Genomic DNA, 26,726 nt, shown 5'->3' with positions numbered 1-26,726 from the left:
AAGCGCGTTTGTAATGCTTGTTTTCGGAAGGTCATGTCAGTAGTTGCGACGCGTCGTGGAATCCGTTCAATTCCAACATCCTTCAGTTGGGTTTGCATCTCTTCTCTTTCCTCATACTACTTCTTGTCATTCTTGGACCGCGATACCTCAGAGAGTGGATTTTCTGTCGTAGTCAAAATCGAGGGTCTTAGAACCAGCCACAGCGTGAGATATCACGAACGCAATCTTGACGCGCGGCTGACTCCCATTTCAGCATGTTGTCATCCTCTCTTACCGCCTTGCCGCCCACTTCGGAAGCTCCTACTCTTCCTTCAGAGCCCTCTCCACCTAGGCCGGCCCCTAAGCGTACATATGGACGCGCCAAACACGTCTCTCCGCCACCAGACAAGGTGGAATTTTCCTCAATTACCAACACTTCTGAATTTGGCGAGCCGTCTTCTGCAAGAGATAATACGCTTGTTAACAGATGGACAGATCTATCATCTAACTGGAGGAGTCAGCTGGCTGAAATAGATGCCCCACGCGATGGTGCGGGGCTAGCAGAAGACCCAGAAGAACTGGCACGCGAGATGGCACGACTGAGGGGCGAATTGAGGGGTAAAAATGGTTCGACCTCTACCTTGGTCACCGAGGAACAAGATCACACACGAAAATTAACTGCCAAAGCGACCGGCGGCCTTACTGTATCTGTCAACGGATCTTCGCAGGCATCACCATTTTCCATGCCGCCCTCATCGCCACCCAAGCGCCACTCGTCACAAGCGAGCTCTGCATTGTCAGAACCACAATCACTGCTACAAGTTTCGGAGGCCTCAGAGACGACCGAAGAGGAGTCTTATGTCCTAAATCGACTTTTAAAAGGGAAATCTCGAAGCGTTATCGCGTCTGATGAGGAAGAGGAGGAAGAGGAGGAAACACCCAAGCGCCGAGCGCGTTCAGAGTCCAGTCAAAGCGCGTCTCCTCCTCTTTTCTCTAGCCAGGAGGAGTTGACAGAGCAGAATCCTACTGAGAAGGATGCAGACTCTGACAAAGAGAAGGATGATGGCGAAGATCAAGATATCGGGGCACTTCTGGCGCAACAAAACGAGGAAGTGGAGACCCATGGACAGAGAGAACAAGAGAGAGCGAAAGAGGGACAATTTTCGCAGGCTCGTGAAGATCCCTTAGCAGAGCTGAACGACCTGTTCTCCGACGATAAAGATTCGGATGAACATGAAAAGTCGAATAATAAGGTGGATATCTGCGATGGTTTTTCATTATATGGTTCGGCACTAACAGCAAAAATCAGGGTCTCAACAAGCGGAATAAGGAAACAATGTATAGGGAAATCGATGCTGCAAAGCGCCGTGAGTAATATAATCTTGCCTCAGGAACATTGCTGAATTTTGATAGAACGCCCTGTCCACCTCCCTAAACCAAATGCGAAATTGGCGCCTCTGGGCGATTGGCTCAACAAGTGGAAAGCCGTGAAAGATAGCTCTCCCCCTCCTCATCAACTCGTGATCAAGGAAGCATCGCCCGCCCCACAACCGCTAATAATTCCCTCCTCTGAGAATGACCCGATAACGCTCTTCACCCCAAGTTCCACCGCCCATGTGCACGTCCCTTCGACCCAAATCAAAACATCCACCATCAGCTCCTCCCCTACTCCCAATTCAATCCTTCGCCCTTCCCGTGACTACTCCAAATCGAGAATAAGCCAGTCTTCTAGAGTGCTAGGGACTTCTGAGCCAAATGAGCAGGAAGAAGAGGACGAAAACCAAGATTTCGGTGCATTCATGGAGAAGGAGGAGAAGAAAGATACAGCTGCGGAGAAGCAAGCTGAGAAGATGAGAAACTTGAAAGAAATTAAGGCAAAATTGGCGCGTGAAGCGGCTTTGCGAAACAAACCAAAATCGAAAGCAGACGATGACGACGACCTCGATATCGTCCAAGGCTCGCGCGACTTTCTTCTTGAAGGTAGAGGCCGGGCAGGCGGTAGTGTCAAACCGAATACTAAAACTCTGGATATTATCCGTGCTGCTGCCTCTCGCAGATCGACCACACCTTTTGAGAAGGGCGGTCCGAAACCCCAGTCGATGTCCCAAGAAGCGACTGAAACCTATGTCCTTCATGCCGCCCACACGCCCAACCATGCTTCTTCTAAATTCCTTAACGGTGGTGTGCGTCCTGCGGGCCAGAAGAAGGGCAGGGACGGCGCCATCTCGCAGGCCAAGTTGAATGCATACATATTGGATAAGCATAGGCAACAGGCGAACATGACGAAGGGGAAGAAGGAGGAGCAATGGGGAAGAGGGAGGATTTTGCCTGAAAGAGTGACGCAGGACGTGGATGAACTTGTAACGCAAGCGGAACAGGCTGGTGAGGAGGAAGATGAAGACGGAGATGAGGATGAAGATGATGGGGAGTACGCACCGGATGATGAAAGTGAAGAGCAAGAATTGGTGTATAGCGGTGAAGAGGAGGAAGATGAGAAAAGTGAGGAACTTCCGATGAAGGACGAGCCTATTGCCGACACCTCTGGAGACAAGGGAAACCAATCCCAGTCTGAAGAAGAGGAAGAGGAGGATTCAGCGCTTATTCTCAAACGAAAAAGTAAAAAGCCTCGTGCCTCGGCACGGGTTCTTGAATCAGACGACGAGGATGAATCTGTGCCTCCTAAAGCTCCTACCCCTCGCGAGCCACTGGCAGAAACCGCCATCTCTAACCTCGCGCCGCTGGCCGCTGATATCGATATAGACCTTGCAGGGTTTGGTGAGGGTGGTATGTCGCAGTTATTCGATGCTACCCAGATCGACAACGCTGGCGACGGGGTATGTAGAGCGATTCATACTTTCTTTTGGATCCTTACTGACTGTGATTCTCGTAGGAGGATGCTTTTGCAGAGTTGCGCAACCGGAAACCTGTCGGCCTCCTTCCAACCCAGTTAGAGCTCCCACCTCTCCAGATCTCTGAAAGCCAAGCGCTCAGAGATGATCAGCTCGTCATTGCCGCTATTGAGGACGCTGCAATGGAGCGGGCGAGGGAATTGGAGGAACCTGCGAAGCGATATCTGAACACACAAGGGTACGCCTGACTATTTACAGCTGCAGTGCTAGTCTTCAGCTAACGTTCTGTCTCCAGATTGTTTACCCAAACCAAACCGACGACGCCTGATGAGGATTACGATCCTTCCTACGCCCTTGGCGGTGGCAGTCCTACTCCTCTCACCCAGCGTGATACTCAATATGCGAATTCAATGGGACAAACTTTCCCGAGGCGTAATGGCGACATGGTCTCTTCTGATCAATTTAGCCCTACTCAGAAGTTGACTCGACTCAAGAGAAGAGTTTCAGGATCGCCTCGTTCCCCTGACCGTTTACGAGAAAGTTCCCCTGAAGCCAGCGCCGATGAACTTGAGCCAACACAAGTTTCCGAGGAACAACAAAATGCCTTTGACGTCTTACGCGCTGGTGCCAGATTGGCAGCCAATCCCCTTGACATCCCTATCATCGAAGCTGAGAGAAAGAAGAAGGGTAAGAATAAGTCTGCATTCCTTGAGGCGGAAGCCGAGGAGAGCGACGAAGGTGATGGTGGATGGATGAAGACAACTGGTGGCGAAGACGAAAACTCTGGAGATGAAGGAGATGATCGCTTTCTCGAGGAACTTGTCGACGACGCCGCCGTTTCTGCAGAGGAGAAAGCCCGTCAGGATGAGCTGGCTGCACAGATGAGAAAGCAGATTGAAGACGAGGATGACGCAAGAAGACTAGAGGAGGCGAGGAAGATTACCGAGGGTGAACATAGGAAGAGGAGAAAAGGGCAGGACTTCTACGACGATGATAGTGATGATGAGGGCGTGAGATTGAAGAAGCTCTCTAGAAAGGAGCGAAAAAGGAGAGAACTGGGTAGAGCAGAGGGTTTACTAGGTGGGTAGCGTATCCAGTCAATTTTTGGAACATTTGCTGATTGCCAATAGATGGCGAGATCAATGTCTTCGAGCAGGAATATCACAGGGATCTGGACTCTGATCAGTCTGACGTTGGCGAAGAAGAGTATCACCCATCTGTGCTTGGTGGTGTTGAGCGTCTGTCACCGGAACCTGAGCCTGTCGAGAGATTATCATACGGCGACAGAAGAGTGCGACTCCAGAAGGTTGCAAAGATGAATGCCCAGGTCAGTCTTACGCCGTCCTTTTTCTAAGACACACGGACAAAGCTGATGAAAAGCACTATCAGAGGGACATGGAAACCATGGATCAGGAGATGGACGCCGAGCTAGGTTTAGGTGTGAAGCACCACATCTCTGGACGTTCTCGCGCAACTGCCATTCATCTAGGAATTGACGAAGACGTAATTATGAAGGATTCAAACTTCAATATCAAGCGTAACGTTAGGTATACCAAAAAGATGGAGCAAGTGCCTGCTGAGGATGATGACCTCGTAAGTACCTACTCTGCCAGCTGCTCTCTTTCCAGTGTCGATCTGACTGGTTTTTTGTAGGTTACCTACTCTTCACACAAGAGAGATGGTGACCGCCTTCAGCAATTTGAAGCCTATCTGCGAAATGAAAGCACCTATAATCGAGGCGTCAATTCAAGAGGTGGTGGGGGCGGTAATTTCTCTGTTATTAGACGTAATGGAGGAAATTCGAACTCCGGTATAGGAGAAAATATGGGCAATAGTGTAGGCGGTGACGTTTTCGGCAGAGGAAGACCCGGGCCGATGCCGCAAAGGAGTAGCACAATGTCTAGCAGTTCGAGCGGCCTAGTTGGGTTATCCAAAGGAGACAAATTCGCCTGATGTGGTACTATAAAGCCTATGTGCTCGTGATTCTTGGGCGGTAATATTAGCATCTTCAGTATCTTCAATATTGTTTGTTTTTAGACTTGTATGTAGCTTCCCTCCTTGTTTGTGCATCTTAAAATCGGTATGCATGAGACATGACAACAACTACAAGAAAACCGGAATATTACAATTTTTGAAACGTGCTGGCTGTCATGGTAATCAAAGAAACCAAAGAAAATAAAGAAAATAAAACTACAATATGTAAACGGGAGTCGCTTGAGCATTAAGAATATCGTCATAAAGAACATATCGGTTAGGAAATACCGTTTTACGATTGGACCGCAGGAGCCGTTGTCGGCACTGACGCGACATCACTGGCACCGGCACTGATTACAAACCCGAGCTTCGCCAAACATCTGATGAGGTCCGCCTTCGTGACAGGCTTCGCCAGTACTCCTGAGAATAGGGTCCCCTCCTCATTGATATATTGCTCATACGAGGTTGCAGCAATGACTAAGGTAGTTTTAGTTAGCTGAATTACATGCAAAAGCTGGAAATCATCAACTCACTTGGTGTAAGCTGGTTATGATTGTTGGTCGATCTGATCATTCGAGCGACTTGCTCTCCATTTACGACCGGCATATGAATATCGCAGATAATGACATCGAATCCTAAATGGCTCCGTCAGCATATAAGACATCGAGCAGCATGGCTTTGCGCTACTCACGAATGCTGCCCATAATCGCCGCCAAAGCTGAGGGTCCATCATCCACACAGATACATCGACATCCCACTCGAGTAAGCAGTGTTTCAAGGATCTATAGCGAAAAAAGTTTGTTAACATGCGTTACGGGTGATGCAGTATTTTAATGGGCTTACTTTTTGTGATATAGGATTATCCTCTGCAACTAACACATCCAATCCTCTGCTATGGACGTTCGACCCCACAAAATGCTTATTTTCTGCTAAACCCCCAAAAGGCTCTGAGGTGGCAAAATCCAGTTGCAAAGAGGCATGACGGCGCTGCTTTGTCAATTCTGTGCTATTGCTACCGATGCTTGACCCTGAATCACCTCGCAATCGAGTCTGTGACTGAGCCTCACGCGGTTCATCCGCCTCATCAGTCGATTTGACTCGGTCGAGAGCGCCAAGCTCGGACAAACGCCTGGGATGGTGTGAGGTCGAACTAGACGGAGGCTGCATGTTGCTTCGGGATGGAGTGGAGACAGCCGAGGACGTGGACGTTGAAGGAGAAGGAGTGTAAGGAGCCTGATTGGGATCAGATATCCTTCGGGTGGACTTGCTCTGCACCTGTACGGATAATCTTCTTTGTTTCCCTTTACTCAAGGAAGGCGCACACTCTAATGCTTGACTGAGAGGAGCCATAGAATCTGTCCTCAATTTTCGAATGACATCGTCGTTGGCTTGCTTCAAAACTGGTAGATTTTTATAGTTGAAGGCGCCAAAATCACTTTGTTCGGCCATGTCATTGGCGATGGCTTCCATCTCGCCTGATGCCTTTGGAGACATAGAAGCAGCACCAGGGTTGGCCTTCGCATTGGGGTCAGTTGCTGTCTGCTTCGATACTTGTGGTACGCCGCCACCGTCATGAAAGCCCACGGTCGCGCCTCGGGAGTCAAAATAGTCGGTAGATTCGGGATCGGCGACGTCAGGCACAAAGCTTGCTTCAGAAGTGGCGATGGTGTCCCAATTGATAGATGCGAAATAAGGGTGGCTCTTGACTTCTTCTGCACCATTGGCTCCTAGTCGCATCTGTGGGTCTGAGCACAGAAGTCGATTGATCAGATCACGAGCTTCGGGGGAGATGCCAACCTCATCCTCGTGCCAGTTAATTCTTCTTGAAACGACGTTGTCGAATACCTTCTCCGGGGTTTCCGCATGGAAGGGCGGGAAGCCGTACAAAAACTCGTACAGAACTACTCCCAGCGCCCACCAATCAACTGCCGCATCATCTTGACCAATACCCAATATGCTTTCCGGTGCAAGATAATCTGGAGTTCCAACGAACTTTGGGGGTTCTTTGCCATTGACAGAAGGAGTGCCGAGTTCGGAAGAAAGTTTAGTGGCCATTTGACGCACATGCTTGGGGATGATTCCCGCAGACTCAGAGCCACTTGACTCATCCTCCGGCCCAGATGGTCGCATTTGCGAGAAGTAAGACTGGGACACGTTTGGCAAAGATTGACCCGAGCTGATCTCTGGTGAAAGCATGTTTGAATCAATTAATGACGAGTTCGATGTCGTTCGAGTCATTGACAGGCGATGTTGACCAGAGCCCCGAAGTGAAATACCTCGGAGGTAAGCGGGCCTTGGACCACCAACCTGACGATTCAACAAGCCGATTCGGGACAGACCAAAATCGGTCAGCTTTAAATGACCTCGGGCGTCAATAAGGAGGTTATCGGGTTTGATATCTCTGTACACCTGGAATTTAGCACCGTACAAACAAGGAGATAGAACTTACCGATGGACAATATTTCTCTTATGCAGATACTCCAGACCCAGGACGACTTCTGCCGTGTAATTTCTTGCCCAATCTTCACTTAAACCACCCAACGTCTTGACTAACGACGCACAATCACCGCCATTTAAGTACTCCATCACAAGATAGAGATAATCCTTGGATTGAAAAGAAAAGAAAAGTTTGGCGACATACGGTGAGCTGGCCTGATTCATTAAAATTGTTCGTTCAGCCTTTACATTGGTGATTTGATTCTTTGAAATCATGTCTGACTTTTTCAAAGCCTTGATCGCGAAGTAGTCACCTGTTGCAACCTTTTTCGCAAGATAAACAGAGCCAAAAGCACCTCGACTGATAGGCTTCAATATCTTAAAGTCATCAATAGTGGTTTGAGCAACGCTTGATCGGAGAGCAGCGGATGGGATTCTAGGTGAAAGAGGCGCGTCGCGCATTCCTTGAGAGCCTGAGATGCGACGGCGATGGTGTCTATCGGCCCCGTAGGGCATTAATAGAGGTGAAGATGTCATAGATTCGGGTTCTGTTGAACCGGTTTTAGATGGGGTTACTCGTCTCGATGGCGCAGGAGGTGGCATATCTGGACTGTGCACTTTAGATCCGAATTGAAAGGGAGCGTTCCTGACTTTGGGTGCCAGAATGGGGACTGTAGGCAGTGAGGAAGCGGACGTTAATGCTGGAGGCGCAGGATCAGTAGTGATCGTTTGAGGAGCCGCAGGGGTAGGAGCAATACTTGTTGGAGCTGATAATTCCTCAAGAACGGAAGGCTGTCGATGGGGGTGCGCTTGCGTGATGGGCAGCCTGGCCAAAGGCGCTATTTTCCTTGGACCGGGTGGAGAAGACTCTGGGTTTTCGACTGAGAGGGCTGCGTGAACCTCAGAAGGGGACTTATCAATTTCACTGCCACCCGAACCCGATTCACTCTCCGTACCGCTACCATCCTCTTGTTCCGCCAACATCTCATTAACCTTATCTTCCCATTCATGTCTCGTCTTCTCGGAATACCTGATGGTACTCTGCATCCTCGCCACGGCTTTGTGCTTTCTTTTCAACTGCTCTTCGACATGGGTGAAGAGGAGGTTAAGAGCAAATTCATTAGTCTGAGGGCGTTGCCACCTCATGATCTTCAACAATCGATCTTCAGACTCTTCTGACAGATAGTTCTGGATATTGGAAGGAAGATCTGCCTCTTCCTCACGCACGTAAGGCGTCTCTATCTGGCGGGCGGTACTTAATATATGGAGAACATCCTGCAAGTGTTCACGAGCAACCTTGCGAACTTCTATTCCTTGAAGATATTGAGTAGCGGCTTTTGCATCACTAGCTGCAACCGATTCAGGCAGAGTGAAGAAGAGCACCCCCTGATATTGCGCGGGATTATTGGGAGCAGCAGCGTCGACTTCAGATTCCAAATCGACAACGGTCTGACGAAGTTCGTGCAAGCAATCATCGCACTCAGCAATCTCGGCTTCCAAGCGATGAAGCGCATCGCAGGTTTCATTATGCTTTTCGAAGAACCAAGCGACGATCTCTCTTTCGCAAATTCGACAAAGAATTCCCTCGGTTGAGATATGGCCATCGCGAGGGAAGACTGCCGCAGTGATAGCTTCCACCTGAGTCGCGGCAACGGGCTTCATCACCCACATTGTGTGCGATGGCTCGTTGTTCTCACGCATCAGCATACCGACGCCCTCAAGCTCGATGTATACTGGGCCCGGTTGACGTTCATCATCTTCATCTTGGGCAAGATCATGAACTTCGAATCGGAATCGGCATTGAACTGTGTTATTATCATCCTCAATGAGCTGATGGGTGGCCTCGGAAAATACTGATGCGTCACCAGGAGCGAGCAAATCTGTAATGGGATGGTCTATCACTTCTTCTGGGACTTGCCTGCGATAGACGTGTCAAAGCAAATTACAACGAAAAGTAAAGTCGTTCGAACTCACCCTAGGACTTCCAACACCGCATCGTTGACGTACTCAACTATCTCACCCTGTAAACTAAGTTCCATCACAATATTCACACTCTTAGCATGCTCGGCAAGGAACTTCAAATCGTCGATAGCTTGAGCTTTGGGTGATAAGCCCTTGCCTGGCTCTGAAGATGTATCAGCCATGGACGATGTAGGGGGATAACAAAATTTACCTTCTGACTTTGCAGTCTGTGGACTGGACACAATTGGTGAAGTTGCATCCAGGCCTAACGCCGGGGGCAGGTCACCAGCAACGGATACAGCAGTAGACAGGGGCGAATACCTTGGCTCACTGAAGGTAGCCCGGAATTCTTGATCAAATCTTTGCTCCTCTCTCGGCTTTAACACGAACAACAGCTGGTCATTCTCGGTTTCGGCATCAAAGTTCCAGAAGCCCTTTTCAGCTTCCCACCAGTCTAAAACACGGCCAAGATTGGCAACAGCCAGGAGAATCTCAACATACCATTCTCGTCCAGGCCAGTCAGGATGCTCATCCCATTTAGCACCTATCTTTTGGATACGCTGGATGATGGTGGCACATGAATCTGGGCCAGATTTGAGAGTGTGAACACTGGAATCAACCACTTCAGTAGCCTGCACGATCAAGTCTTGCAAGGCTTGCAAGAAATGTCGATCTTCATCTGTAGAGTCAACTTGCAGAGGGAGCTGCCGTCCTGGCATGGGTGAGTGAGAGCGTGAAGTCGACCTGGAGCTTGCGCCAGACTGAGTACGGTCTTTTGGTATCGAGACGTTGCGTCCTGTAGGACCAAAGGTTCGTGGGAGTACTGCACTCGGCCTTCGTCTCGATACGATTCGGCTGGGGCTAGTAGCAAGCGCTGAAGTCCGAGCTTTGGGACTAATCGCGTGCAACGAGACAGAGGGGCGCCTGCTTGGACCTCGAGACCAAGAAATGGATACTTTTCAGTTGTAAGCCATGTTTTCTATCCAGTAAGCGAGAATGAAGACTGACCTGCCCGTGAACTTGGCCCTTCGTTCTCATACGCTGCCTCACTTCCTGTGTCTTCCCCATCAACAACTGCAGAGTCATTCAAGTTCAACGTTTCAAAGTAATCCACAGGAATTTCTTCCTGTCTACCAACGTCTTGCCTTTCCTGTTCAACAAACTTTGTGATGGAATTTATCGTCCGCCTCAATGACGCATCACAGGCTTCTTTTGCGCCGTTCAATCTACGTCTAATATGATTTCGTACAGATCCCACAGTCAATTCTGCACCAGGCGCCACGGGCTTATCCTCCCTATCCTCGACTTGATGCTGACTAAAAGTATGCACGGGCCACGGTGTTTGATCCCATCTAGGAGCGCCGGGCGTTAAACCTGGTCCACGTGATTGGCCATAAACTGAGGATCTCAAGGAAGATTCGCTAAGTCGCAAAGGCATACCAAGGGGAACCATACGCGGCTGACTGCCAGATGAGTTGCTGCTATGGGGACTGGGCTGTGCGAGGGTGTGAGGCTCAAGCTCAAGCCTGAGGTTGGGCTGCCGTCGTCGAGCTTCGAGAGAGGTATGAATTGGGGGCTCCTGCCTGCTGGGTGGATTGGTAGGTTCCTCCGTTACTTCAGTAACAGTAGAGGCATGTCTAACGGGTGGTGGCGGGGGGACTAGCATGTGCTGGGGGATCGGCATTGCAGTTTCGGAGGATGAATTTCTCGAGAGACGAGCTATGTCAGCGGGAGTGGAGTCCAAGACACTTGCGCTCTCATAATGGTTGTCTCCTTGAGGACGCTGTCGAAGCTCGTTGTGGGAAATGACCTGACGCAATGGTAGATTGGGGGAGCCACGAAGGGCTGCTGGTTCTGGCGCAAGATACGCAGATTTCAGTTGGGTGATAGAAGGTATACTACCACGTCGCTTTGGTGAATGGTTGACTCTTCCTTGATTGCTGTGACCACCCGGTCGTCCAGGAGGATGCTCAGGAACGAAGTTGCTCTTAACAGCATTCCACCAACCTTCCATCTTCGATACCAGATTTTTCTTCTTCATGAGACCTGAGCCAGACCCCGAACCGGAGCCAAAGACAGACGAATGGTCTGTCTTGGTTGAACTCCCTGAAGACTGCCTCTGCCTCTCAAAGAAACTAGATCTCCGTTGTGTGGGGGACATTCTTGGCTCAACAGCAATCAAATTTTTGAAAGACAAGCTTTGCCTTTTCATCGAGCCGTGTAACGAACCTCCCTGACTGTCCCTTGATACCGTCGGCGTCAACGTTAGCGTTACTGGAATCTTCTCCCCACTTTTTCGTGATGAAATGGTCACTTCCTGATCTGAAAATCTTCGACCATGGGCTCTCTCTGCGGGTCTCCTCTCTTCCTGCAATGATGGTCTTGTCGCATGTTCGTATCCCAGTTGCTTCGTTTCAAAAGCCGGGCTGTCACCCGCCTTTGACGTCTCTGCCTTCATAGCTTCCGCCTCTGCCTTAATCTTCATCTCCTTGTAGCCTTTATAACAGTCCATCCAGTCTACCCACTCAATATCGCCCACACCTGCTGCTCCAGCGTTAAACTGATGTTTCGTACAGGATCCGGCTTCTTCTCTCATCTCGTTATCTTCAGCACCATGTGAACTTAAACCGAGCAAAGAAGGATTTGGAGTTTGGGTGGAAGGCATGGATGCTGATGGTCCAAGGGTACCTGAGATTGCACAAGAGAAAGCGTCGAGTGAGCCTGTAGCTGGGATATCTTCTCCAGGGGAAGAAGCCGCAGTTCCGCCACTGACATCTAGCTGACCCCATTCTGATTGACGATCTGCTCGCCGGGCGGCCAGCATTGCAGGAGAACCAGCACTTGCTGAACGACCGAAGATGGGTGGAGCGAAGCCTCTCTGCTATCGCCGCATTAATTAGCGTATTTCATAAACTGGCCTAGGCAAAGTACGCACATTTGAACCGACACCCCATCGTTGAATTTTCGCCTGTCGACTCTGCATAATCATTGTCGCATGACTGGCCGCATCTCCCATCCCGCTAATCCCCGCCAGATCTCCAGCCATCCCATGCTTCTCGCCAGCAGCACCTTTCAAACGAGCCAACTGAGCCACTCCTGGTTTTTCGGTAGCTGTAGATTGTGGCACAGGCGAGAGGAATGGCGCTGTGGTTGTGCCTGAAGGTATGCTCAAGCCTAGACCGAATCGCGAGGGAGAAGTTGCGACAGAAGCAGAATCCGATTTTGCTGGGGAACCATTCTCACCGCCAGATGTGCTTTCGGATGGAGACTCGGATAATAAATTCGAGGATTTAACAGGCTCATAGAGAGAAGTCCGATACTTGTGTACCTTTACCGATTCCGTCGGTATTTGAACATTGCCATTACTTGATAATGCTGGCGATTCTAGAGGTAATGACGGTCTTGGTCGTGGTAAAAGTGGCACCATCGATGTTTTGAATGGGATCGCCGGAGAGCGACCAGCAGCCAAGGGGATATGAGATTCAGTACTAGGTGCCGGTGTAGCCGTCGTCATCGGTGTAGGTCCGGGTCGAACATCTTCCATATACTGGCCTGAAGGAGCGGGGGGTTGAGGCGGAGGCATGATTGCCTGATCGATTTGTTCTTTTGTGAGGCCTTCACGTCCTGGCAGCTGATGTTCGGGAGGGGTGTTACCGGAGATGGGAGCCGGACTAGCAGTATTCGCATTCCTCAACAGGTCCGCCGCCATCCTTACACTCGTCGGCACTCTGTTTAGCTTGATAGCTCCTCCAGTATTCGATGAGCCGCTGGTCAGTGCTGATTCGCTCGTCGAGCTGGTAGAAGGACTGAATGTAGAGACGGAAGTATCAGAAGCAGTTGTCCATGGTGACGGTAAAGGATTGAGAGGTGAGACCATTGACGCGGATGTCGACAGATGAGCCACGGCCGGCCCGCCGAAAGAAGGTCGACCATTGCTGGTAGGCATCTTGCGAGCTTCTAAAACAGGGTTGAGGAAGTCTGATGGTCGCCTTTGCTTTGTTGGGCTGACACTAGCATATGATCGTCAATGATTGTTTTTCAACAAACATGCGTTCCTTAACTTACCTAATAGTACTCATTCGGTCCCTTTCTCGCCTTGGGCTTGGTGGTCCAATATCCCTCAGGTCTCCTCTGGGCTTTCCTTTATCCCTCAAACTACCCGCACCATTTCCAAAGGACGATCCCGAACCTGATAATTCCCATGCTCCCCAACCGAAACCCAATGAATTCGCTTCCTTTGAAGTATCTTGGGCGGACGGAATGGCGACAGCTCTATCACCGCTCACTGACTCTGTCTTGGAGGGGCTCGATTGATCATGCCCATAACCATTGGAACCGTTTTGAGAATACACAGAACCAGTATCCCCGGGTTGCATGCGACTAAAGGTGTCGACAAACCGCGGCATTTTCTGACCCGTTGCGGGTTCTTTCTTTGCAATCCGCGGCGGGGAGTGTCGGGATGTACTTCCTGACCGCCTACTTCGCATGAGCAAAGCACCAGGAGTAAGAGGTTGAGGTCGGGTATTCGTGCCTGCTGCTGTCGGACTGGGTGGACGGGAGGTAGGACTGCCGGCACGGGATAAAGACGGCGAACGTTGGTATGCTCCATGTACACCTTCCGCCCACCGTCTCGGAGTTCCCGACCCAGACATTTCGCTTGGCGAACGCTGACCACTATTCCGACGACCTTCCCATTCCTCATCAGACTGAGTAGGCGATGAATGTGTAGAAGACGATGATTCATCTGAATGTGACGGTACTGTTACTGCTCTTGCCAGTGGAGAAGGAAACGACGGTGTCGCTGCAAATGACGCGGGATGTTTTCGATGCTGCGGTAAAGGCTGCCCTCCATGAGTAGGGATAGGAGCAGCAAGAGTGGTTTGAGGTATTTGAAGGGACGGAAGAGGCTGCGTAGACTTTGCATCTTCTGCGGGATTGGATGGAGAGAGAGTTGGAGAAGGATTACTGACAGCGTCACGTTCTCTCTCCTCATCCAGAAAGAATACGCCGTTCGACATCGTATGATGCTGGTCCCTGTAACGCAGATAGAAGATAAAGGTGACGGGACACTGGAGTCCGCAGGTTACAAGAGGCGTCGCACGTTACAAGTCTATCGCGGGTCTTGCCACCCAGCTTGGACGGATGGATGATGATTCAATGTTGCCTGCTGAGATGCCACACTGTTGTCTCGGTGTCAGGATGGCGTACGAAGGGTCGAGCTGGGTGTTGAGTGGAGCACGAAGCACGGGATATGCTGTCCTGATGCGCAGCAGGTGGTGAGCATAAAGGAAGGAAGGGGAACGTTGGATGATGGGCTTACGGTGCTACTGACACGGCATAGGAGATGATACGTAGGATGAAGAAGAGGATGGTAGTGAAGAAGGGAGTAAGGGGAGCGGCGTAAGGCAAATGATTGAAGACGGACGAAGAGCGAGCCTAGAGTCCAACTTACACCAGCAAGTGCCTAGCGTGCCTGCCTCCACTAATTGCACTTTGTTACACCTGACTTGAGACCTGCAGCGGTTGATAGTACGAGATTGTGCTGTCTGTACGTAACACTGAATGTGGGCTGTCGCAGCTCAGTGGGTGCTGCATGATGTGCATGGTCTACCAGTGCAAGTGTTACTCTGATGTCGTTGAAACGCCCTCTACACTTGATCATACAGAGGTGGCCCTCCGTCATATCAGATATTTTAGCCGCGCTGCCGAGTGACAACTTAAAATTAGCATGTCTAGATCTCCGACAACGACGGCGTGAATCCCGACGGGAAGGCTTTCTGATTTTTCTCTGGCCGACTTCGCTTCAAAGTGACCACTATGGGAACAAGTCACTGGATATACAGTCGTCTTCCTCAGATCCGGAACCTTCAAATCCGGACATTGGGCAGATCCGGAACCCTTCTGGGTGCATTCAGGTTGTCTGCCACCGTACAGACAGTTGAGATCCGGACATTTGGGCAGATCCGGATCCGGAACCTCTTGGGGGGCCAACTTCCGGATCTCAAGTCCATAGGTTTTTGGAAGGCCCATAGAGTCACCGGGAGCCTATTATTAATAGGCGCGCAACTGAGTTCCTCTGAAGGTCGGAATGCATTCTATAAAATAATTTCTGACGCGTAGCCGTCTGCCGTCCCATCTGTCTACAGTTTCTATAATCATCTTCTAATAATTGGCATGCACACTGAGTGAGTCTGACCCGTCTGACCATAGATATGTTGTGACGCAACCAGTAAAAGCCCAATTACGTAATCAAATTATCGTTGTCCCGATCCAACCTCCTCGAGAACCGGAGAATCGAGATCCGGAACCCCCAAACCGTTGCACGGTGATGTTCCGGATCTGAGGAAGACGACTGTAGTTATCCACCAGTAAAAACGGAGCTTGGGGTTTAAAACAGACCATATTTATTAGGTTGCACCTACAGTAGATCGGCCAGATCTCGGTGTTAGGCGCGCGAGCGCCCATGAGATTCAGCCACAAGGCGCCTATCAACTGACCGGCCAAATGTCGCAAATGTCTCCGCCGGAATGCTTTCATTTCATTGCTTTATTTGTGTTCATCAGCTTAAACTAATGTAACACTCAAGCCCTTTCCATGCACGGGCGCTTTCTCTAGTTGACAAAATCGAGCGAATTGCTTTTCCTTTGTCACATTTCTGTCTAGGTCTCCACAGAAGGCGCAGCATCATTTATGGTCTGCACATTCCAATCCAATCCTTCATACATGCGATACATCTGTGGCTTCAAGTGTCAGCACCAATCTCGATAACAACCGATCACCAAGACCATCTGACCTAGAAAATGACGTCCTCATCCTTTCCTTCATCCAACATATCCGCACCACCAGCCACACCACCTCCAATGCCTTCATCTCTGTGCAATTCTCCACCAGTAGCTTCAAAAGCCTTGTTCTCGCCCTCTCTTGTCTGTTCCGCATTTGCAGCATCTCTCTTCTTCTTGCCTTGCACCTTCTTCAGCCTGAAAAACTCCTCACGGTCCATCTCGTCGAGCTCAGAGTTGATGTACTTGATGGTGTTTTCGAGACGGGGAATGACAACGTGTTCGATGGCATTCACTCGCCTGTTGGTAGCTCGGATAACTTCATCTAGGATTGTGAATGCAGTCTAAATGGACTCATCAACTTCTCTGCAACTCAGATAGATGTAAAAGTCGCTGATGTCTCACCTGTAAAGAGGCCAGTTCAACCAAAGTGCCAACTGCTTTAATGTACGTATCTCTTGACTTTTGAATCTGCTGTCCACCTCTACTAAGACCTGTGAGGTTGAAATCTTTCATATCGACGTCAACATACATACATTCTGACCAAATGGTCTTGAGCGAACAATCAACTTACCACTGGCGTCATTACTTCTTACACCTTCAAAAGCAGGTAACACGACACCGCTGACGTTTTCCTGTCTAGCCTGCACGGTATAGTTGGCTTTCCGTACTGATTCCTGTACCTGATAACCGATATCTCCGGCAGCATAAGTAACTTCTGCGAGGGAGAAGGAGGCCAGTTGGAGGACTCGACCCATCAATCGTTTGGCCTGCATTTCATACCATCAACTTCCAATGATCACTCAAAAATGCTATTGACGCACCTCATCGACCTTCCTTAAGATTTGACGGAATCGCGTCGTGAGAGCGTCACGCTTCTTGGCAAGTAGCGAATGGCCTGTCTGAGCTCCCTTGAGACGACCCTTCGTGAGGGTGAGGTTCATACGAGTCGGGCTATAGTGGTATGAGCTCGCGGCCAGATGCTTTTTTATATACTTACAAGATAGCTTCTCTGGGTCCTGTTCCGGACATGATTGCTGATTCGTGAGATGCTTAGATAAAGAAGGTAAGAAGAAAGGAGATGGAAATGGGATCTTGATGGCGATAGCGAGGGCGAGGAGATCGCGGTTGGCCGTTGCACACCGATGTATATCTAATCTTCAGACGTCATCATTCCTATGCATGTCTGACCACGCACGCCGACAAGTCCGTTATACGAATTCAAAATGAAGTCAGTAATGCAAGTATCGCCCGCATTTCTATACTATCAAGATGCCTCCAGCTCAAGGCCCCGGCCAACCTCGCCCTTTAGCATTCCCATTCGTTTTTGCCGTCATTTTTCCTCTATTCCGCCTCCTCTTTTCTCTGACGCCGATAACGCAACCTCAAGACTTTAACCTTCTCACTCCAAAATCGATCGATACTTTGGGAGACAAGCCATCAGCACTCATAGTTACTGCGCACCCGGATGACGAAGTCATGTTCTTTAGCCCCACTATCCTGGGCCTGATTGGTGCAGGATGGGATGTAAAGGGATTATGTCTCTCCACTGGCAAGTTTTATTCCTGTACTCTGGTGAAAGCTGAAGCATTTTTCTGCAGGAAATTCAGAAGGACTAGGGCAAAAAAGGAAAGAAGAGTTCATCAAGAGCTATGAAGCATTGGGTATTCCAGCAGAAAATCTTGAAATTACTGATCACCCGTACGTTACTCCATCTTATAGGGTGGTCATTACTGATGGCTTTTCAAGTGATCTTCCAGATGGCTTGACAACCAAATGGAATACTACACTCGTCTCCACGATCATCCAAGACAGCCTTTTCTCTCATCCTGTGGATATCGTGAGTCTTTTAATGATTCACCGTCCGATGGACCGTCCTCTGAATCCCTGATTGACGTGGAATCTGCAGATTGTCACATTCGACCCGAAAGGTATCACCTCTCACCCCAATCACGTTACCCTTCCATCTTCACTCGCCCTTATCCCGGCCGAGCGCCGTCCACGGGTACTAGCCCTTCAATCTCCTGACATCTTGCCCAAGTTCACCGGCCCTCTATACATCATATACCTCCACATTCGAACCCTCTTCTTCTCTCCACAGTTCCAGCGAGCATTCCAATTCCTCTTCCCTAGCTTCAACACCTTCTTCGGGACCGAAAATGCTAAAGGGACGCAGACGCATGTGATGATCAATGATTTGAGAGGATGGGCCATCGGTCTGAAGGCGATGATGGCGCATAATTCGCAACTTGTCTGGTACAGGTACCTTTACCTTGCTTTCTCAAGACTGATGTGGGTAAACGAGCTTGTTGAGGTTACTTATTAAAGACCAAGAAGGCATATGGATACATGGATGTACTGGAGTGACTATGAAAATACATGTCAAAGAGATCGCCCACTGATTGACACACGACACGTCTCAGATAGCAGGACCACTTACAGTCTCAATGAACTGTTTCACGTCGCCACAAGGATCTTTTCTGAGCATAAAACTTTGAGTAAGCTGGAACAAAATCAATTTATCATTTCAAGGCTTTCCTTCACATACGCCCAACCCAGACAGAAGTATAGGAAGGGGGATGTACTCGCCCGTCTTTGTTAACAACCTTGTCCCAATATCAATCCACAAGCGCTCATCCCGTATGACCATGCTCAATTTGTTCGCTAGGCGCTCCTCAATGTGAAATCGTAATCAAAATTCCTTTTTCACGTCATGCATTGACATACCCTTAATCCACTTTTCATCATCCCTTTCGCAAAAATCCATTCGTACATCCTCCTTCCCAGCTCCCACACAGGTTCATATATTGTTGAGTGATTTTCTTCTAGATCATCATAGAACCAGTGTCAATACCCTCTCTGAATGCCAAACTTTCGAAAATAAGTTGGCGCCATAATTGAAGGACGAAGGGTTCCGCGTCTTCAGCCAAGATCTGAAACGATGACAAATTAGTACAGCGATTTTAATCAAATGGCCGTGCAAGTAGAGGAAGCTTACAGGCTCAAGACCGTCAACAAGGTCATCAGCGCCCTTGCGGTCACGAAGATGCTCAAGGACGAAGTCTGCGAGATCTTCATCCAACTCGCCAAGGAAGTTTCGAATCTTTTCGTGAACGAACGGTTTGATCTTGTTTTGTATTAGAGTCTGTTTTCCGGATAAAAATATCAGCTGATTCCTCGAACATGTATTTGTATCGAGAACGCACTTCACCAACAGCAGCCCACTCAACGGGGAACTTCCAGATACTTCTCCTGTCATTGGGAACTCCCTTCTTGACATCCAACAACCTGGCATTCCTCCGTGCCCTCTTCTCAGCCTCATTTAACCCATCACCTTCCTCTTCTTCATCCAACCTCACAAACGTTCCCTTCTTCTTCCTACCACTTTCCTCATCATCATCCTCACCCTCAAACTGGACCCCCGGCCTGGGCGCAACGACATGTTTCTTCTCTTCCTTCGGAGGAGGAGGTGGAAGGGCAGAAGGATTGATTGCGAGCTTGATAGGTGCAGCATCCTCAGTGAGGAGACCTTGAGCACGCTGAGATTGCTCAAGAGCAGCGAGTTCAGCCATCTGCTTCTTCAAGAACTCTTCCGACTCGCGCTCAAGGGCTTGACGCTCGTCCTCTTCATGCTGACGATCTCGCAGATCCGCTTGATATTCGTTCTGCCTAAATTTTTGTCTCCTCGCTCGCCACTGAGGGCGATCAACGTAGAACAGCTCGCGAACATCCCTTTCCCTATCAGGTCGATCTCGTCGATCTCGCTCACGCTCGGATCGTTCAATATACTCATCATCGTCGTAACGGGCGTACAACTCTTCTTGTCGGGCACGGGAGCGGGCCACGAGATCTTTTTGGGTCTGACGGTAGTTCATTTCGCGGGATAGCGCGTCGAGTCGTGTCCTTTCACGAGCTTCTACTCTTCGCTCGGCCTATCGTCAATTGGTCAACGGTGTTTAGCAATGAAGAAAAAAACAATGAACGTACATCACGCAAAGCAATATCCTTATCCATCTGAATTTTCCTCCTCCTGAGCTCTTCCTCCTCTTCATCAGTTCGTCCACTTTCCGCCTTACCTTCCGTCGTCTCAGCTTTTACAAATGAAACTGGCTTATCGTAAGCCTGAGGATCCCTCTCTCCGGGACCATACCGGCTTGGACCAGCACCTTTCCACGGTACTGGGCTCGCGGATTGTGATCCCCACTGTCTCTCCGCTTGCTGTTGCTGTTTGGCCAAACCACGGTTACCATAACCATACCCACTCGGCGCCTGTCGCTGCCCACCGCCCTGACTCTGCATTGCTTTGTACCTCTCTTTTTCCTCCTCCATCAACTTTTTCTCCCTCTCTCTCTTTGCCGCATTCTCTCGGAAGACTGCGATCTGACCAAGGACGGCTACACGTTGTTCTTCAGGAAGGTCACCTTCTTGGAGATCTTGGAGATGAGCTGGGACGACCACTTGTACAGGAGATTGGCCACCGTTGTTACCAGCCGAAGGGCCGTCGGGATGTTGGGCGTTGGGATCTGTGAGCAGAGCGATGATGTGTTGAATTGATTTCCGGCTTGATGCGTCCGCTTCTTCGTCCGACTTTTTGTACTGTCAGCGTGACCTGTAAGAAGCACGAAAGACTTACATCGCTTCGACCCAAAGTCGATTCAAATTCTTCCAAAAATGCCTGGGTTTTCTCATCCGCTTTCACAATCAGTTTCTTCGCTGGCTTCCTGTCTCTTCTACCCTCTGGCGTCATGTCGGGTAATTCGACACCGTTTAAACATCTGATACAACGCAAGACGACTTCGGGGTTTTCAAACATCGCAAACCCGAATGCTTGAGGCTTGCCACTCGCACCGATAACCCGTTTAAGTTCATGCAAAGGTCCACATGCCTAGTTAAATGAGTATTTGACCGAAAGAGAAGTGATATGGACGTACATTAAGCAAACTCTCCAAAGTCTCATCTGTTATTCCTGGAGCGATGCCACCGACAAATACCTTTGTAGTCTTTACATCCGGTTTTGGTGTACTAGGAGGCATGTGCGGAGGCTGCGGCAAACCATGAGGAGTCGATCCCAGACCAGGGTGGGCTGGTCGAGGAGCATATCCCATTGGAGGTGGTCGGAAAGCCATACCTGGAGTCTGCATACCTGACATAGGCGCTGGAGAAGGCATCATACCTGGAGTCGCTGGAGAAGGTATTCCTGGACCTGAAGGTGGTCGCATACCTGGAAAAGGAGGTGGAAAAGGAGGAGCGAAAGGCGGAAAGCCAGCAGGCATAGTGCCGTTAGGAACCATCTGAGGAGGGAAAGGGGGGAGGCCATTGCCTGGGAAGGGAGCTGCGTTCGGTTAGCCGTACGCTCTCATCGCTCGCCAAAGACTCACGTTGCCCGTTGTACATCCTGAAATGAGGATTCTTGACTTTAATGCACTGACTTTGAGAAGATATATCAGATAAAAGCCTTGCACAAACGAAGCGAACCGTCCAACTTCGTATGCATAGATGGAAGACGTTTCATTACGTAATGCACAAATCTTCCTGAATGCTCACAGTAGCGGCCGTATTTTTGGCCCATGTTCATCTTCCGACGGAAGTGAAGCACTGTTTGCACCTCATGTCGCTCTTCTTCGTTCGTCATCTCGGTATATTTCTTTCTCGCATCTTTACTCTAATTAGTCCTTAAAATGGCCCAAGAACAAGTTTTGCCTTTAAGCAATTCCAACTCTCAAGACCCGCTGCGTCCAGGGAGATATCAATCGCTTCTGCCTCTTATCGACGAGATCCTATCTATTCTCCACGCCCAAACCGTCTCTTCCGAGAAACTATCACCCGCCCAAGCATCTGAACAGGTTGCTCCCAAGGTATCTCCATGCTTTATTATGGCTTTAGCCGCGTCGTTGACGTCCAGGAATCCGACTGACGCTCACTGAAATAGGCGAAGCAACTCGCGCAAGTTCTGGAAAACATGAAGCTCTCAGCCATGTCTCTCCCTGGTGCTCACCTCTCAATAGAGGAAATCAACAACCTCACAGATATTTTGGAAAAAGAAGGGGAGAAAAGACGGTCAGTTTAGCATAACACTGGATTGTGCGAGATTGAGCACTGACAAGCGAAATAACAGCCAAATACTACGCACATTCGAGCTATTAGATCTACCTATTGTGGATGACTTTTCTTTGCCTGGGGCCGAAACGAGAGCTATGGGTACCCATGCGTTTCCTTCTCCCAACAAGTGACAAAATTCGCCCTCGGACGAGAAGAAGCGAACGAGTGACAAGATCCTTGGACGGAAGGTTCTTCACATGCCATGCTGAACCCAAGCTATGTTGCTCTTGTAAGGTGAGAGGTGAGCCACAGTCATTGTTATGTCATAAATCCTGGCATTAAAATGCAGTGCGCTGACTTATAGTTGTTTAAAGGAACCATCAACTATGAGAACTGTAGACAAGTAGTACTGTAGCACATGAGTAGCAGAAGGATAGACTTAATCCTTTTCCTCGCAACATATGGTGTAGAGGTACATTTCCGTATGCCTCTATTATAATTTTATAATGGCTTTCCGAAGTAAATGATGTAGAATTGTTCAATTTTGTGAACCGTGCCGCTGACCTGCTTTACCTTGGACAGCAACTGTGTCTGCCGACCGATCTCCCAATCACTAACTAGTCTTTGACTATTTGACCTGCATGTAGCTTTTTTTTGCTTTTCACTGGATGGTTATTGTATATTTACCTCATTTCTGGGCTTCTGCACGTTTGTATGATCAGCAAATAGTCAACTTTCTTCCTTTGCGATCCTTCAGACCAAATCATACTCCGCATTATTGGCCTCACTCGAGCGCGTCTTCGTCGTGTCTGCTTTTCGCCGGACGTATTTTGTTCCTGTTGCTGCTCTTCCTTCCTTTTTCCTTTCTTCCTTCCTGCTTCGTCTCATTTCATCATTCTGCGGTCAGAAAGTGAAGTCAATGACATCTTTAGAACGTAAGCTCGTCATCTCCACTGCAATCCAAACCACTGATATACAGTCAGTTCCCCTCGCTCGACTTAGCATCTCCAATCCTCGGCTTGCGCCAGCCGGTGCCTCCCCAAAAAGCCTGAATTGGGACTCATAGTAACATCATTCAATTATCATGGTGTGAGGTTCGCCTCTGACCATTGTTAGTTCCAACTGTATAATTAAAACGAATGTGACCAGCGACCCAGCATCTCTCAGACTGCAGATTGTGCATGACACATCTACCTTGGTGAGCAAAGTCCGACTAATGCATGTAATGTGACGCCGTTTCTGATAAGTAAAACTGCATCAGATCGTTAGAGACTTACCTGCTTCAGACTTGATCAATGCTTCAATTACTCGACGTATCACGCATATTGGGCAGCAAGCTGCTTTCCGATATGATTGGCCTCTGAACGCAGGAGTCGGTGCAAAGGTGCGTTATTCCTCCATATCATCGCCGAATTCAAATTATGGCTAATGAGATTTATTTTTACAGACGCAAGAATGCTTTCAGGTTATTTTTCAGAACGCCACCGACCTCACATCTTTATTGGACCACTTGAAGCCTTTCTTCAATATTCAAACCAGTACAACCAAACCCATCACCGTCACTGCTTCTCAGCCAACACAAGTCCAGGCCAAGGAAAACTCATCAACCAAAAAGAGGTCTCCTTCTAAGTCGGGACAAAAGAAACAAGTGGCCAACCCAGCTCCCATCAGGGCCTCACCGAAAGGAAGACTCGCAGGCGATACAAGAGCTGTCAACAAGCCTCGGCCTACTTCCCAACCAAGCTTGGCATCAAATCCTCGCGCACCGAAAGTCAACACTCTTGGATCATCGCCAACAGCCAAATCGCTCGGTACCGACGGAACGGTTCCTTCGACGTTATCATCGGATGGGCCTCGAGCTGTGACTAAGGATATCGGCAGGCAATCACCACTTCCAGTTCATGGACCATTAGCGTTTTCAATGAACGATCCCACTATGGCCGGACTCAAGAGGAAACTTTTAGCTGGATTCGACCCGGGCACTACCGCCTCTGTCACCATGCACCCTTCTCAGACCGCTAGAATCACAGGCTCTCCGTCGCATTCGGAACCTCAAACTCACGAGGCAACGCCTTCTCGTTCCGTTACTCACAAAAGTGATCCTGAGTCTACTACTAATGAGAGTGCCCCTTTTAATTCTCACTTCCCACCTATTGTCCCTGTACAAAAGCCAGCACCAACCTTCCAACCCACCTCGGTCGACCTTATAACCTTTTCCTCACCTATCATGTCTTCCAATTCCCTTCCTCCCCCGCCTGGCCCAGCGAGAATCGTACTGGGTGGATCAAGTGATATAGAGATTGGTAGTGAGTGTGATTGGCCAGTCATGCTTACAGAGGAGAAGCAAAGAGAAGAAACTCTAAAGAGGCTTGTGGAAGAGGATCTCGATGTAGAAATGAATCCGGATGATGGTTCTGCAGTGAGGAAATCTCGTTCTCAAGCTTGCATTATGTTTACCAGAAACCTTGAAGCATTATTCCTCTAATCAACAATGCTGGACTGTCCCTCCGACTAGCTATGGGACGCTACCCACGGCTTTATCTTTAGCAGTCAATGGGCCTGCCAGCTATGAGCTGTCCGATCAAAAGCTCTTCGAACTGATCTGTCAAATTTTCAGAGAGCCAAAGTTCGTAAATCTCGTGAGTAGACTTTGCTATTCCTCGCGGACGATTGTTAATGTCTGTCCATTTAGTATGGGAAAGTCAGTCATATATTAGGTCAAGTCTCTATTGCTCAACATAATAACCCTTACCCGACTCCGTCTGAAAGCTATGCCAGCCTTCCCCTTTTTACTCCGCGAGGCGAGAGCGTCTACTCCCAGGAATACACCGAACGGGGTTGCCACAGTTACTCTTCACAGGACCGTTCGAATTACAAACGGCCTGCTTATTCTTTGGAATATCATGATAACCAGACCATTTGGAAGCGCATGAGGGTGGGTGAGGAAGAGATATATTTGTATGATGATCTGGAAGAAGAGGATCGTATGTGCTGAATATTTGTCCGGCCATGTGTTTCAAAGATAGAGTGGTGCCGCCCTTTGTTGCCGTACTGTATCGAGAGCGTTACTAGTTTTAAATACATACAACAAGGACTCTTTTTATTGTATATTGGGGTGTCTGATTATGTATTTATGCAGTATAATCAATCCCAGCGATGTCGATGGGATTTTCCTTTTTCTTCGAAATGATGCCGGGAATGCCTTTTAGGACTCTGGGATCGTGATCTTCCTCTCTCGCATTCCTGTACTTTCCGTTTCCGCCGCCGTTCTTTGTCTTCAGCAGACTTACCCCTGTCTTCCGTTCGTCTGTCCCTATCCTTCCTTGACCTCTTCTCATCCTCTTTTTCCTTTTCGTTTTCCCTTTCCCCCGATCTCATCTGGCCCATCAAATCTTCCTCCACATCGTCTTGTCCTGGCTTCCACAGCAACTTGGCTGTACATCTCGGACAGACCCTCACTTTTACTAAAGCCTCCTTCCTCTCTCCCGCTTCCATGTATACAAACGGTAACTCAAACGTTTTCAGCTCCGGCGTAGTCTTTGTTTTCTTCTCTTTTCGCCTTCTTCTTTCCTTTTCATCATGACCAAGATACTCCCATCCATAGTTTCTGTCAGTGCTTTCGGCGCGGGAGTGGGGAGAGATGAATCCGACGGCGTGATCTGATACGGGAGATGGCGCTCGCAGGGGTTCGTGGTATTTGCAGCGTAAAGAGGCGCAGGTCTCTTCGCCGATGCCGTTGACGACTTCAGGAGCTGTTCGCCAACGGAGAGCGAGTTTCTTGGACTTGTAATGTTTAAGATCAATCTGATGTGAGGGAAAGATTGAAGTCAGCATGATTTTAAACTTGCGAGATCATTCATACCAAAAACTGATGTTACGTACCAAAGCAAACTCTTTGAACAGCTTCGATTCATATGCCCTCGCTAACCTCTCCTCCCAACTAACATCCTTTGCGTCTTCATCGTCCCTTATGAACCGATGGTTCTCCTTCAACACATCCCACTCGGTGCGCACTTTCGGTTGCGCTGATGAAGAAGGGCCATATGATGACACTAGGGCTTCACGTTGAAAAGCAGATAGCCCGCTGGCGTTAGGTTTGATGCGATTTATAACGGGATTTGAAGAAGATGACATGGGAGGACCTGAGGCGAATATACCGGCGGGCGATGGCTTCCAGCTCATCTTTAGGCAGCAACTAATGGCTAATCGGTATCTTTAACTGGAGTAATATGCTGTCTAATTAGTGTTTAGTCATATCGATTCGCTTGCGAATCTTTGCTTTATTTTGGCGTGCAAGCAGCGTGCAACAAGGGGAGATTCAGGTAGGGAGTAGGCTCGATACAAGCCCCTTGACGGACATTGGCTCGTCTCCGACGAGGCACGAAGTTCCGAGGAGGGGCTTGTCGCAAAATGCAACTTTTGGCGGGGACCGTTGGGGTGAATTTGGCCTTTTCGACCATCTTCAAACGACCATTGTTTATACATAATATGGAGGTATCAAGACGTAATATTTCACAAGAAGATACCGAAGAATCAAACCTTTCTTTCTAGGGATATCTGCTGATCCAACTCCTCAGCCATTGGGACCTGTGTCTCACTCCTCTCCACCACTGAAAACGCAGCTGCAGGGTACCCGGCGCCCCCTGGCACCGTGAACTAACAAAAGCTGGGACAAAATGGTCGCGGGCACTTCATGGAGGACAGCTTC

The 26,726-nt window shown here is 49.1% G+C and overlaps 8 protein-coding genes and 1 pseudogene across 8 annotated transcripts; 5 read left to right on the top strand and 4 right to left on the bottom strand.

Moving 5' to 3' along the window:
* The first annotated feature begins 66 nt into the window (after nt 1-66).
* Nucleotides 67-4,929, top strand: CNC00620 (hypothetical protein). Its single transcript, XM_024656664.1, has 9 exons — nt 67-204; nt 254-1,232; nt 1,289-1,346; nt 1,393-2,813; nt 2,870-3,066; nt 3,124-3,908; nt 3,959-4,155; nt 4,218-4,421; nt 4,482-4,929. Exons 2-9 carry the CDS (start codon nt 255-257, stop codon nt 4,779-4,781), a joined length of 4,140 nt encoding a protein of 1,379 aa, XP_024512332.1. The 5' UTR covers nt 67-204; nt 254; the 3' UTR covers nt 4,782-4,929.
* CNC00600 (conserved hypothetical protein) lies at nt 4,820-14,638 on the bottom strand. Its single transcript, XM_024656663.1, has 11 exons — nt 14,521-14,638; nt 13,266-14,459; nt 12,136-13,210; nt 10,209-12,081; nt 9,412-10,155; nt 9,213-9,363; nt 7,252-9,156; nt 5,646-7,203; nt 5,494-5,584; nt 5,336-5,437; nt 4,820-5,279 (listed from the first exon to the last, which is right to left on the bottom strand). The coding sequence occupies exons 2-11, from the start codon at nt 14,216-14,218 to the stop codon at nt 5,095-5,097; spliced, it is 8,637 nt and encodes a 2,878-aa protein (XP_024512331.1). The 5' UTR covers nt 14,219-14,459; nt 14,521-14,638; the 3' UTR covers nt 4,820-5,094.
* CNC00610 lies at nt 5,731-7,252 on the top strand (annotated as a pseudogene).
* A 938-nt stretch (nt 14,639-15,576) lies between the features above and the next one.
* CNC00590 (vacuolar ATP synthase subunit d, putative) lies at nt 15,577-17,066 on the bottom strand. Its single transcript, XM_024656662.1, has 6 exons — nt 16,980-17,066; nt 16,804-16,933; nt 16,554-16,749; nt 16,385-16,488; nt 15,994-16,323; nt 15,577-15,934 (listed from the first exon to the last, which is right to left on the bottom strand). Exons 1-5 carry the CDS (start codon nt 17,009-17,011, stop codon nt 15,994-15,996), a joined length of 792 nt encoding a protein of 263 aa, XP_024512330.1. The 5' UTR covers nt 17,012-17,066; the 3' UTR covers nt 15,577-15,934.
* Nucleotides 17,067-17,230: 164 nt separating this feature from the next.
* CNC00580 (N-acetylglucosaminylphosphatidylinositol deacetylase, putative) lies at nt 17,231-18,706 on the top strand. Its single transcript, XM_569842.2, has 4 exons — nt 17,231-17,531; nt 17,581-17,680; nt 17,729-17,819; nt 17,889-18,706. Exons 1-4 carry the CDS (start codon nt 17,252-17,254, stop codon nt 18,303-18,305), a joined length of 888 nt encoding a protein of 295 aa, XP_569842.1. The 5' UTR covers nt 17,231-17,251; the 3' UTR covers nt 18,306-18,706.
* CNC00570 (conserved hypothetical protein) lies at nt 17,621-21,425 on the bottom strand. The gene is made up of 8 exons (XM_024656661.1): nt 21,358-21,425; nt 20,911-21,311; nt 20,613-20,864; nt 19,967-20,566; nt 19,186-19,911; nt 18,978-19,124; nt 18,420-18,912; nt 17,621-18,346 (listed from the first exon to the last, which is right to left on the bottom strand). The coding sequence occupies exons 1-7, from the start codon at nt 21,371-21,373 to the stop codon at nt 18,805-18,807; spliced, it is 2,250 nt and encodes a 749-aa protein (XP_024512329.1). The 5' UTR covers nt 21,374-21,425; the 3' UTR covers nt 17,621-18,346; nt 18,420-18,804.
* Nucleotides 21,426-21,585: 160 nt separating this feature from the next.
* CNC00565 (hypothetical protein) lies at nt 21,586-22,721 on the top strand. The gene is made up of 5 exons (XM_024658917.1): nt 21,586-21,834; nt 21,909-22,036; nt 22,095-22,319; nt 22,393-22,537; nt 22,601-22,721. The coding sequence occupies exons 1-3, from the start codon at nt 21,658-21,660 to the stop codon at nt 22,207-22,209; spliced, it is 420 nt and encodes a 139-aa protein (XP_024514257.1). The 5' UTR covers nt 21,586-21,657; the 3' UTR covers nt 22,210-22,319; nt 22,393-22,537; nt 22,601-22,721.
* Nucleotides 22,722-22,877: 156 nt separating this feature from the next.
* CNC00560 (hypothetical protein) lies at nt 22,878-25,159 on the top strand. The gene is made up of 7 exons (XM_024656660.1): nt 22,878-22,953; nt 23,002-23,083; nt 23,135-23,216; nt 23,280-23,402; nt 23,466-24,437; nt 24,490-24,657; nt 24,711-25,159. The coding sequence occupies exons 1-7, from the start codon at nt 22,938-22,940 to the stop codon at nt 25,011-25,013; spliced, it is 1,746 nt and encodes a 581-aa protein (XP_024512328.1). The 5' UTR covers nt 22,878-22,937; the 3' UTR covers nt 25,014-25,159.
* Nucleotides 24,622-26,307, bottom strand: CNC00550 (conserved hypothetical protein). Its single transcript, XM_024656659.1, has 3 exons — nt 25,901-26,307; nt 24,771-25,822; nt 24,622-24,698 (listed from the first exon to the last, which is right to left on the bottom strand). The coding sequence occupies exons 1-2, from the start codon at nt 26,198-26,200 to the stop codon at nt 25,163-25,165; spliced, it is 960 nt and encodes a 319-aa protein (XP_024512327.1). The 5' UTR covers nt 26,201-26,307; the 3' UTR covers nt 24,622-24,698; nt 24,771-25,162.
* Between the last annotated feature and the right edge of the window lie 419 nt (nt 26,308-26,726).

Source organism: Cryptococcus neoformans (genome assembly GCF_000091045.1).
Source record: "Cryptococcus neoformans var. neoformans JEC21 chromosome 3 sequence".
Classification (NCBI taxonomy): Eukaryota; Fungi; Basidiomycota; class Tremellomycetes; order Tremellales; family Cryptococcaceae; genus Cryptococcus; species Cryptococcus deneoformans.
This window is presented reverse-complemented; position numbering and strand designations above follow the sequence as displayed.